Raw genomic sequence first — 12,911 nt, 5'->3', positions numbered from 1 at the left:
GGTTGAGTTGGCTGGGGTTGGATGGTCTATGAAGGCCTCATGCTCATGTTTGGCAGTTGGTAGGCTATCTGTTCTGCAGAGAGGGCTGAGCTGAGGGTTCTGCTGCTCAAGAAGGTAAACTAGGCTTTTTCAGATAGTCTCACAGAGTTCCAAAGGGCAACAAGAATGGGAGGGTCATTGCTGTAGCACTTTGTAAATAATCTACCATAATTCACAATAGCTCTTCTTTTCCAATATGTCAATAAAGAGTTGACATGTATATAAACGGTGAGATTATAAATATTTTAGGCCTTGTGGGCCATATGATCTGTGTTGTAACTACTCAATTCTGCTACTGTGGCATGAATACAGCCACAGACAATAGATAAATGAATGAGTGTGGCTATATTCCAATAAAACTTTACTTACGAAAAAAGGTAGTGGGATGAGTGTTTCCCATGCATGATAATTTGCAGATCCTTAAGTTAAACAAGTTATAAATTTTCCTCTAAGCACTGTCACATATTTTTACTTTCACTCAGTTCAGAGCATTCTCTAACCTCCATTTCGACTTCTTCTTTGACCCATGGGTTATTCGGAAGTATCCTCTCAATTTCTAAACTTTTAGGGATTTATTTAGTTGCCTTTCCATTACTGATTTCTGGTTTCAATTCCTCTTCAGTCAGAAAACATGCTCTCACATACTTTTAAGAGCTGCTTTTTGAATTAGCATAAGGTCTATTTTGATAAATGTTCCATGTACACCTAAAAAATATGCATTCTGAAGTTGCTGGGTGTAGTGGTCTGTGTCAATTGGGTCATATTTGTTCATTAGTGTTCAAATGATCAATAGCCTTACGGACTTTTTTGTCCATTCCTCTGGAGGAATCTTATAATAGTTTACCTCTGCTTACCTCCTTCCTTTGTGCTACTGACATATATTTTAGTTCTATATATGTTGCATAACCCATAAGACAGCACTGTTGCTTTTAAATAGTCAATATTCTTGCATATTTATTCACGTATTTAAGCTCTTGCTCTTCATTCCTTACTGTAATTGCATCCTTCAATCTGAAACAATTTTCCTTCAATCCAAAGAAGCTCCTTTAATACTTATTGTGATGTGGGTTTATTGGAGATGACTTCTTCCAGTTTATGTTTGTCTGAAAATATCTTCATTTCACTTTTTTTAAAACAGGAAATTTTCATTAAGTATAGAACTTTAGCTTGGCTGTTTTTTTTCTTTTAGCAGTTTGAAGATGTTCCAATGTCAACTGGTTAAACTATGGAAACACTGAAACATCTCTAAAGGTGAAAAGAAAAACATCTCTATGTAGTCACCAGTTTTATTAGTGCTCCTTTGTAAGTATTAAGTGTTTTATCTCTCAACTTTTTTTATTTCTATTTTTCATTATTTTTGGTTTCCAGCAGTTTGACTATGATGTACCTAGGCAGTATTTTGTTTTTTTCTTTACTTATTCTGCTTAGTGTTTCTTAACTTCTTGAATCTTTAAGTCATTTGTCATACTTTTATCAGTTTTAGAAAATTCTCAGCCATTATCTCTTCAAGCTCCTGTCCTATTCTCTTCCTCTTGAACTTCAATTATAAGTATGCTAGATCTATGAAATTACAAGTATGCTAGATCAAACAACTGTGTCTCAAATCTTTTGCCCTATTTTGCTCTTTTTCTATCTATGCCACTTCAAATTGAGTATTTTCTATTGTACTGTATCTGAATTCATGAATCCTGTTTTTTTCTGTATCTGGTTTCCATTCAATGAGTTTTTGATTTCAGATACTGTATTTTTGCAGTTCTATAATGTCCATTTAATCCTACCGTGTAGATTCCAGTTCGTTTTATCTATGTTGTCCAGTTTTCCTTTTCCTTTCTTTCACATACAGGTTGAGCATTCAAATCCAAAAATCTGTAATCTAGAACACTCTAAAATCATAAACTTTTTGAGTGCTGATGCAATACTCAAAGGAAATGCTCACTGGAGCATTTCAAGTTTTGGATTTGAGATGTTCAACCTACATAAAATTGTTGATAGATATTGTTAAAGTGCTTTTAGGAAAAGCTTATATAAATTTATATTTCCATTGGTAATGCATAAAATGCATCCATTCCCTGCCCTTTTTCACCACTGGGGTGTGTAATCATTTAAAATATCTGTGCCTACTTGTTGGCAGAAAATAGCACCCGTGTAATTTGATTTTTCCATCATCATAGATTAAATGCTTTTTCTTTTATTAATAGCCAAATGGATTTTCTTAGGTAGATTATTTATATCCTTAAAATTTTAAAATTTAAAAAATATTTTAACATATAAACAATGACGTACAAGGTAACTGTCTTTTTATTTTGACTATCATATTTAAAGTATAGAAATCTTACATTTAAAAAACTTATGCCCAGGAATGTTGAGACACTTTCCTAAGTGTTATCTTTTTTTTTTTTTTTTTTTTTTGAGATGGAGTCTCGCTCTGTCCCCTAGGCTGGAGTGCAATGGCGCGATCTCAACTCACTGCAACCTCTGCTTCCCAGGTTCAAGTGATTCTCCTGCCTCAGCCTCCCGAGTAGCTGGGATTACAGGCGTGTGCTACCATGCCGGCTAATTTTTTGTATCTTTAGTAGAGATGGGGTTTCACCATGTTGGTCAGCATGGTCTCAAACTCCTTGGCCTCCCAAAGTGCTGAGCCACAACGCCCAGCCTAAGTGTTATCTTCTTAATGTTAGCAATTTGCATGAAACTTTTATATGTTTTTCTTCTTTTTACCTTTCAGAACAAGTGTTGGTAATCATAACAGTAATAATGATCTTAATAATATTAATAGCAGCAAAAACCTAGAAAGTGCTTAACAGAGCAGAAACTACTCTGGCATTTTACATACATTAATTCACATAATCCTCAAGACAGCCCTATAATATAAAGTAGTGTTGATATCATTCTCATTTTACTGATGATGCGAGGAAAGGTGAATAACTTAAATAAAGTCACATATCTAGAAAATAGTGGAGTCATGATTCAAAATTGGGCTGTCCAGATCCAAAGTCTATCTTCTTAGTCGCCATGCTAAATCTATAATGAATGTCTAACTTTTAATTTTGTCTGAGATTTACTGATTCACTTAAAAATATGTTATGCCAGTTTCCAGAAGAATTCAAATCTATGGCTTGTCCTCACTTGCCCTATCCAAATATTTACTACTATATCTTGCCCCTAGAAGGTTCTCTGTCAACTAGCAAAATATGAATGCCTGCAATAAAATGAAATTATATTTAATCAATGACCCACCAATTCATCAGTGTCCAATATAATACTTAGATCACAACTCAGAACATGTGTTTTGAATTACACTTAATATTTGAAGTCTACCTTTATTACCATGTACTCTGATTTAGTAGCTTTCCAAACACACTTCACAGTTTCAAATAACAAATTACAAAATATTTTTGTATTTACAAATGAATGCATGTGTATAAATTGTATTATGCCATTTTCACCAAGAGATATGTTGTAATACTTCTACTATTCAAGGCTTTGAACTACAGTCCATTTACATTGTTCTCTACTATACAGTGCATGCCTTCTATATCATCTGCATAATATAATTTCTATAGATACAATATTCTTCTGTGATCTCTGTAGCTATTGTAGAGACATAGTGTTTGGACTCATATAACACAAAATATTAATTTAAAAAATTTGCACCATTATGAAAGGAGTCACTAAAATCGTTTATGATAATACAGCATAGGAAAAAGTAGCATGTCTTAAAAACAATACCTTCTCCAAATTAGTTAGGTAAAGAAGCTGCCCAAGTTTTTTCTGAAGCTGTGATGTAGCAACAGCTTTATCATTTAGTAGTTTTATTCGGTTTTGTTCTACCTAAAGAAAATAAAAATAAAAACTTCTTTATTCTTTCAGAAAGACAGTTAAATTATATTAAATATGAACAATTCTCCAGTAACACAAATGTTCTGTTTTTAAAAAAAACCCATTTACATTCTAAAACACAAGTTTTCAAAATGGATACTAGATAATATACTTCAAATGACTTCTTTTTTTTTGCTTCATGAAAGGCACAATTCAGTGCAGAGTTCTTTCAAATAGGAAATGTCCCTGTGTACCTGAAGTTAGATAAAAAATAAACTAAAATTCTATTATGTACCATTTTTTTCAGTAATACATCCATGGAATAAAGAAAAGTTACATGATTGGTTGCTCTGGCCTCAGTGATTTCATGAAATCCAGGAAAGAATTTCTCTGCCCTTCTTTCCTCTGTCCCCCTGGTAGAATACAGCAGACAGAGAAGGAACACTCAAACAAGAACGTATTTTCTCAGAAAAACTTATTCAGAATTCACATTTAAGTGAGATAGTATATAATGAATATATCTAAATTTTTCCAAATTACAGTCTCCAAGCTGTACAGAAAGACTTAAAGCACTAAACAAATAAGGAATAATGAATTATAAAGGAAATAATATCTTTTAATGGAGAATAAAAAAGATTGGTGGAGTACTGTTTTTAAACCTGAGTTACAAAGACAAATTTATTAGAAGGTAAAGTTGTTAATATTAGTTCATCATTAGCAAAAGAAACACTGCAAAAGAAAAGGTTTCAGTTGTTTTTAAGGAAGATTTTTCTAGTTCTGATAAAACTAAGGTAACAGAAAATGTCTAAAAAGTGACTGAGAATATCCATTGGTCTTAATAGCACATATAAGGTTTTAAATTCAAAAACAGATGAACGTGCAACCTGGAGAGAAACAAGATGCACCAAAATGCTAAGCATGTAATAGATACGAAATTGCTCATCTTCGACCATTTTTGATCTACAAAGACAATTTTCTATGGGTCAAATTAAAAATGGAGATTAAATACACACTTATAGTAGAGCTCAGTGCCCTGATTCTGCCTCTTCTATGGGTCTCTGATATCTGTGACATCTGCTTGCTGTTCCCTTTTCTGTGATTTACTTGCCAATTACCTCGTGTGGTTCAATGATATGAAGAACAGGCGGATTAGGCTTTGGCTCCCTAGGATCACGCACTCTTAGTCGTTCTGTAGCCATTGCAAGTTCATCAACAGCAGACACACGATTCCTCAGAGCCATCCAATATTCATGAAGCAACTGAACAGAAAAGACAAACACAGTGGTAAAGCATGTAATTAAAACTGGTTAAAACCACCAAGATGTGCCTTAAGCAAACATCTTCAATGAGATCTCACATTTTTTCGCTATGTGTCTAAAACAAGTAGTTCCTGGGGTCATTTTTAGAATGAAATGTGAATGAAAAAATCTCTATAGGACACTGCCTCTTTAGATTCTCAGGAACAGAATACAAAGATTTCTTGGTAGGACCAAAAATCTTTATAAAGTCCAATTGTAGGCTGCCAGAATCTCTTCTCTGTTTTATTTTTTTAAAATGTTTTTATTATAACATATTTCACATATTCAACTATGTATAAATGGCATGAAGAATACTAAAATATACAATTAAGTACCCACCATCTAATTTAAGAAAGAATAATATGAATTCCTTAGAAAGGCTCTGCGTGTTCTTTCTCAACTGTATCACTCTTTCCTCACATATCCCTCCTTCAATACCTAACCATGGAGCAACCACTATTCTGAATTGTACTTATTCTGCTACACTTTTCACTGCACTTACACTATATGAAACGTATTCTTAATAATTCAGTTATATATGTTTCTGAAATTCACAGAAATGGTATCAATCAGTATGCATTTTTTGACAGGCTCTCTTCACTGACTTTACATTTTCAGGTAGATCTGGTGGATATGCATAGCAGGACCTCATTCAAGTTGCTCTTCTGTGAAAAGGTCTGCAAAGTTATGTACAAAAAAAATGTACCAAGACCTGGGAGAACTGCACAATAAGCTCTCTTCTGGATAAAGGGCATCTGGCCAAACTGAGTCGAAAGGAGGAATACAAGGGAAACTGCACATCGTACATAACACTTCTTCCAAAGCTTACTGTAATTAACTGTGTTAATCTGCTTTGTATTCACAAGAGTAATGTGTGAGAAAAAAATTATTATAAACCAATGATTTCGATGCTATAAAAGTATTCCCCAATGTATGACATATGAACTGACAGTACAAATAACTACCTTTCTGCATAAAAATTTTTATCCTACTTTAAAAACGCAAGACTTTAAAAAAAAGAAATTGAATAAAAATATGTCATTATAAATAAAACACTTCTTTCCTTCCTTTACCTATCTCACCTGCAAAGCAGTACAATGGATAACTAATCCAAATAAAACAATAATTGAAAATTAATGAATATGAAATCTCAAGTACAGAGTTTTAATATGATGGAATCATTAAAGTACAAATATGAAAGGGCATATTGGTCTTTATTCATTGGAATGGTTTCCAGACTTATAGGATGAGAAGTATTTACTATGTTCCCCAGTCTCTAATGTAGTTGGTACTTGCTTCTTATTCACAGAACGAAAACAAAGCTCTAATTTCATACAATAGCAGTGGAAGATCAAGCTAATAATAGAATGAAAACAATTTCATGGCTAAACAAAAAGTTTCATATAAGTTCCAGTTTAATAATGATTTTCTTATAGTAGTTTAATAAATAGAATGTCTTTATTTGAGTGTTATGGTATTTGCTATCCTTTATTACAACAATCACATTTTAGGCAAAGAGAAATTATGCCACCCCAATCCGAAAAGAAGATTTTAAAAAACTAGAGAGAGAGAAAAAGTAGCAGTCAAAATTGATGTAAAAAAGAAGGAATTTTTAATTTTGGAAGGAAGTTTTAAAATACTATACCTTATATTCCTTCTTCCATGCTTCAAAGAGATCCATTGAAGTGCTTCCTTCATCAACGAATTCAACATCAAACCTATGTGATTTTGCAAATGATAGTATTGCTTTCATAGATCGCTCTGTCTCACTTATTGCCCAGAGACCCCGGGTGGTGGTAGGTGCTCGATCATCCACGAGTCCTTCTTCATCTTCTATCATCTCCTCAAATATTGCAGTCTGGCCTTTGACTCTGAAAACATAACAGAACAAAACAACAGTAACTGCTATCAGTGAGTGAAAAGCACTGTAAATGAGTGATATTGCAAAGCAAATACAGAAGCAGGGTCAGTAACCTCAACAACAACTTTCTTTTTTTTTATTTTTTATTTTATTATTTATTTATTTTTATTATTATTATACTTTAAGTTCTAGGGTACATTGCATAACGTGCAGGTTTGTTACATATGTATACTTGTGCCATGTTGGTGTGCTGCAGCCATCAACTTGTCAGCACCCATCAACTCGTCATTTACATCAGGTATAACTCCCAATGCAATCCCTCCCCCGTCCCCCCTCCCCATGATAGGCCCCGGTGTGTGATGTTCCCCTTCCCGAGTCCAAGTGATCTCATTGTTCAGTTCCCACCTGTGAGTGAGAACATGCGGTGTTTGGTTTTGCGTTCTTGTGATAGTTTGCTAAGAATGATGGTTTCCAGCTGCATCCATGTCTCTACAAAGGCCACAAACTCATCCTTTTTTATGGCTGCATAGTATTCCATGGTGTATATGTGCCACATTTTCTTAATCCAATCTGTCATTCATGGACATTTGGGTTGATTCCAAGTCTTTGCTATTGTGAATAGTGCCGCAATAAACATACGTGTGTATGTGTCTTTATAGCAGCATGATTTATAATCCTTTGGGTATATACCCAGTAATGGGATGGCTGGGTCATATGGTACATCTAGTTCTAGATCCTTGAAGAATCGCCATACTGTTTTCCATAAAATGTAAGTTCTAAAAGAACATGTTTGGAAGTCTTTGGAAAAAACAAAGCAACCCTGGAAAAGCTGAAAACATCATAAATTTGGCCAGTTTTTTTTTTTTTTAAATTCTATCATGTAGACTGTAGTAAACAAAAAGACTACTGATTCATTTGCCATAATACAACACAAAAATCTTGTTTTCTTCCTTCACATGCAGAAGTGAACGCTTGGCAAGGAAACATGTGGGGAAAATTTCTATTCTAGAGAAGTTATATCTGTTGGAGATGAATGAACAGAATTTGGATAGAAACATGAAGAAATGTATTATTTACTTCAGTAATAACAGAAACAGATTTGACCTAAAACAGAATAGTAACATAACTGGATGAAAGTGGACACATTTATTATTCTAACAAGCTTCCCTCTGAGAATCCAGGTGTTTGTGACAATGTTTACTTATGGTTTTATTAAAGTAATAACATATTTGATTGTGTCATTCTTTATTCTTGAAGAAGGTATGCCAGACACTATAAGTTCTACCTCGAATAGCAGTAAAATGCTAGTAAAATCTGTATAATTCAAATCCATTGGACTCTAGAGTCTGGGATTTTACCACTCCCCAAAACTGCACCTCAATTAATTATATATTACTACACTAAGAACATTTAGGGGGTAACTTCTGGATAAGTAAAATTGGGCATATTAAACAATCAAAATGCCAAAGGTGTACTCATCAATGTAATTAAAGAAACAATATAAAAAAGGTTACTGTGGGGGAAAATATAGTCATATCAAATACTGAGTCTTGAAAAATGTTTCATTTTCTTGACAGGTAATAATCAAATAGAGAACTTACGTGTTGGAAAACAGCTTTGATTCATACTCTGTGAACAATTCATCAGCTTTACAAAAGACACAGCTGAAAAAAAAGATTAACAGAGAAACATTCACAAACATAACCAGCAATCTGATAATTTTAAGGAGAAGCTTAATATTTTAATTTCGTTTCTCTTTCTACTAGATACGCCATTTTAGAAAAAAGAAATCACATGGTTTTTCATACCTTGTCCTTGAGACTTAATTTTTTTTTAAATTAGATTGATACATCTCTTTCTACTTCCATCTCAATTAAAACGAAAAAACCTTTACTATATGAGTCAATTGTTTCTTCTCTAAGAAATCTAACTTAAATAAATAGTACCATTTCACTGTATGATTTCTTCCATTACCTACCAGTTGAGAGGAAGTCTGGCTGGTCGGAGGTGGCAGACTGTTGCAGACTCAATAACATTACGAGATGGAGGTCCCTCCAGGTTTTTTACAGCCTCTCTTACTAGCTTCTGGCATTTATTTAGCTCTTCCATTTGTGTTGTAAGTAAGAACTGAAGACCTCTGCAATCACGGAACCTGATTCCCACACCAGCACCACACACAACACAAAGAAAAGAATAATAGGTCAATTTCCTCAAATTCAGAAAACAGTTGCCAAACAAAGTGTTAAAGAAACTGTTTGCTGTTTGTTTGGTTTTTTTTTTAACCAGCAACATTTGACTGAGTTTTCCTTCAGTGTATTCAAAGTATAATATTGGGCTGTCTACTGTAAAAGACACCAAAAAAATTTGATAGTCCTGTGATCAGGAACTGAAAAAGAGCAGGAAAAATGTATGTCTCTGTCTCAGATATCTCTGAAAGTGTACGACTGCCACATTCTTCCGTTTTAAGCCTGACTACAGATAGCCCTCCTGACATCCTTGCTCTGTATCAGGTGCCTGCAGGATGAAACATAAAAGCAGAAAATTGGGAAGAAAGAAGAAAAATGGCTAAGAGTTATATTCCTTGGTTGAATATATATATATGTATATACATTTAATTAAATCTGTAATTATGCACTATATACGAGGCACTTTGCCAAGCACTTTTCCTGTATAATTTCAATAGTTACTAATGTGCTCACATTATGAAGTGTAAAATATTAAAGTAATTAAAGTAACAAAGGTATGTGGTAGTTGTGAGTTAAACCCAATTATAGTACCCATAAAAAAGGCTGCAAAAAAGAAGTATGAATGTGTGTGTATAAGTTTATGAATGGAGAAAAAAAGTCAGTAATAATGAAAAATTAGAAACTAAAAAATACAAGGATTTCTTTGCTTTTAAAGTTATGATAGACACTTTTTCTTCCTGTTTTCTTACTTCTCTGACATAGAAAGCTTGCCAGTTTGTTGCTTGTAGTTGCTGGTTATTTCATTTCGCACTCGCTGAACAAGCTCCTCATCAATAGTAAATTCTATTGCTCTGTGGATCACATTTAGCCACCAAGGAGAATTAGAATGAATCTGTAAAAAAGGTAGCAGATAATCAATTATTATTTTTTTTTAGTACTCACAAAGCTTCCGTCACTGGGCAGGGTGGTGTCAAAATTCAAAGTTTAAGTAATAAATGCTATTCTCAAAAGGACTATCACAGAGGGGAGATGAGTATACATATTTCATGTACAATGCTCGCTTCCTCTTTTGAAAATATAATTAAAGAGAAACCCCTATTTCCTAGCTACTCTGGATAAATGAGAATTTACTGTATGCATTTATATAACAAGGCTGTAACTAAAAAAATTATTAACACCAAATGAAAATTCAATAATCTATATATGTGAAAAGTCACAGGTCTCTTTATCAGCATAAGAAAGCCTTCATTCTAATCTTTAACCAATTGAACTAGATTCTACTTAATGAATAATCCACAATAACAAAATTATATCCCAGAATACTAATAAATAAATTAGAAAGACAAAAATTTGCAACACCTGATTTAAACATTGAAAATAAAAGTGTATTTGTGTAACCTCTTTAGATTTTGCTACTGATTTCATAAAAGTGAAATTTTAGAAATGACAAATGGTATAAATTCTGCAGGAAAAATAACTGTGGTTCTAATGTTTTAATATTTTAAAACATCTCAGAAACAAGATAAAAAGGAGGGTATAGAAGTCTTTACTTTCTTCAAAAGACAACTGTTATACACTCAAGGTCAGAGAAAACCCATGAGTTCAAAAGAAAGAGAACTCAAATAGTTGACTTATTTATGCAACTCAAATAGTTGACTTATTGACCATTCAACCAATAATCATTGCTAACAGTTAAATAAACTTGTATTGTGGGTCAGGCAATGTACTAGGTGCTAGGAATTCCAAGATGTATAAAAAATTCAAGTTTCTCCCCACAAAAAAACCAAAACCCAAAATGATATCTGGAGACAAATACAAGTAAGAAACACTGCACTTTGGCATACCTTTCTTTGAAGCTCATGGATAGTCTGCTGCACAGGATATAAAGCTTGCTGGGCTTCAGCAACTTCTGTATTACACTTGCTCATATAGTGCTCTCGCAGCTGTTTGGCCTGTGTTGAAACACAGAGTATAAACTTTCACTCCCAATCCAGAATATAATTCAGTATGATGTTTCAAGAAGAATGGCTCATTTTATATATTTAAAGTTACTTAACTGCATTTAAACATATAAGTACAACTACACTGTAGAGAACATACAAGTCACACTAAAAATTCCTTATATATGGAAGTTAACAAAATGTACCTGTCCAAGTAACAAAATTTAAGAAACACCAAAGACTTGTCTGCCAAATTTTCATTTAAATTATTTTTTTAGTTAGAATAAGCAAAGAGGGGAGAAAAAGAACAGTAATATTTCAAATGATAGGCAAAGCAAAGACACCTTTCTAAAATTTGGCTAATTGAGTTATTAAAATTTCTTAGAGTTACTGCAGTTTAAAAATAATCCTTGAGAATATACACTAATATAGGTGTTAGGGACTAAATTTTGTTTCCCCAAAATTCATATGCTGAAGTCCTAAGAAAGTAGATTTTAAATGTTCTCACTACACACACACACACACACAAATAAAAATAGGTAATTGATATGTTAATTAGTTTGATTTAGCTATTCTTTTTTTTTTTTAATTACACATTAAGTTCTAGGGTACATGTGCACAACGTGCAGGTTTGTTACATATGTATACATGTGCCATGTATACTGCACCCATTAACTTGTCATTTACATTAGGTATATCTCCTAATGCTATCCCTCCCCCCACCCCATAATAGGCCCCACTGTGTGATGTTCCCCTTCCTGTGTCCAAGTGATCTCATTGTTCAATTCCCACCTATGAGTGAGAACATGCGGTGATTGGTTTTCTGTTCTTGCGATAGTTTGCTGAGAATGATGGTTTCCAGCTGTATCCATGTCCCTACAAAGGACACGAGCTCATCTTTTTTTATGGATGCATAGTATTCCATGGTGTATATGTGCCACATTTTCTTAATCCAGTCTGTCACTGATGGACATTTGGGTTGATTCCAAGTCTTTGCTATTGTGAATAGTGCCACAATAAACATATGTGTGCATGTGTCTTTATAGCAGCATGATTTATAATCCTTTGGGTATATACCCAGTAACGGGATGGCTGGGTCAAGTGGTATTTCTACACTGTTTTCCACAATGGTTGAACTAGTTTCCAGTACCACCAACAGTGTAAAAGTGTTCCTATTTCTCCACATCCTCTCCAGCACCTGTTGTTTCCTGACTTTTTAATGATTGCCATTCTAACTGGTGTGAGATGGTATCTCATTGTGGTTTTGATTCGCATTTCTCTGATGGCTAGTGATGATGAGCATTTTTTCATGTGTCTGTTGGCTGTATAAATGTCTTCTTTTGAGAAGTGTCTGTTCATATCCTTTGCCCACTTTTTGATGAGGCTGTTTTTTTTCTTGTAAATTTGTTTGAGTTCTTTGTAGGTTCTGGATATTAGCCCTTTGTCAGATGAGCAGATTGCAAAAATTTTCTCCCATTCTGTAGGTTGCCTGTTCACTCTGATGGTAGTTTCTTTTGCTGTGCAGAAGCTCTTTAGTTTAATTAGATCCCATTTGTCAATTTTGGCTTTTGTTGCTGTTGTTTTTGGTGTTTTAGACATGAAGTCCTTGCCCATGCCTATGTCCTGAATGGTATTACCTAGGTTTTCTTCTAGATTTAGCCATTCTAGTGTCTACATATATCAAAATATCACTCTCTACTCATAAATATATAAAATTTTTGTTAATTAAAATAGTTTACCAGAGCCCCTCCATCCCCAAAACAACCAG

General features: G+C 33.7%; 1 protein-coding gene across 1 annotated transcript in view; it reads right to left on the bottom strand.

Moving 5' to 3' along the window:
• Positions 1 to 12,911, bottom strand: part of SHPRH (SNF2 histone linker PHD RING helicase) — an 84,051-nt gene that overhangs the window by 31,583 nt on the left and 39,557 nt on the right. The window contains exons 17-23 of the mRNA XM_025383841.1: positions 11,048 to 11,155; positions 9,953 to 10,095; positions 8,996 to 9,169; positions 8,619 to 8,681; positions 6,802 to 7,027; positions 4,974 to 5,117; positions 3,769 to 3,870 (exon numbers count right to left, since the gene is read on the bottom strand). Of these exons, the coding sequence (XP_025239626.1) occupies positions 3,769 to 3,870; positions 4,974 to 5,117; positions 6,802 to 7,027; positions 8,619 to 8,681; positions 8,996 to 9,169; positions 9,953 to 10,095; positions 11,048 to 11,155 (960 nt within the window). The remainder of the gene's footprint in view (positions 1 to 3,768; positions 3,871 to 4,973; positions 5,118 to 6,801; positions 7,028 to 8,618; positions 8,682 to 8,995; positions 9,170 to 9,952; positions 10,096 to 11,047; positions 11,156 to 12,911) is intronic.

Source organism: Theropithecus gelada, chromosome 4, assembly GCF_003255815.1.
Source record: "Theropithecus gelada isolate Dixy chromosome 4, Tgel_1.0, whole genome shotgun sequence".
NCBI lineage: Eukaryota > Metazoa > Chordata > Mammalia > Primates > Cercopithecidae > Theropithecus > Theropithecus gelada.
This window is presented reverse-complemented; position numbering and strand designations above follow the sequence as displayed.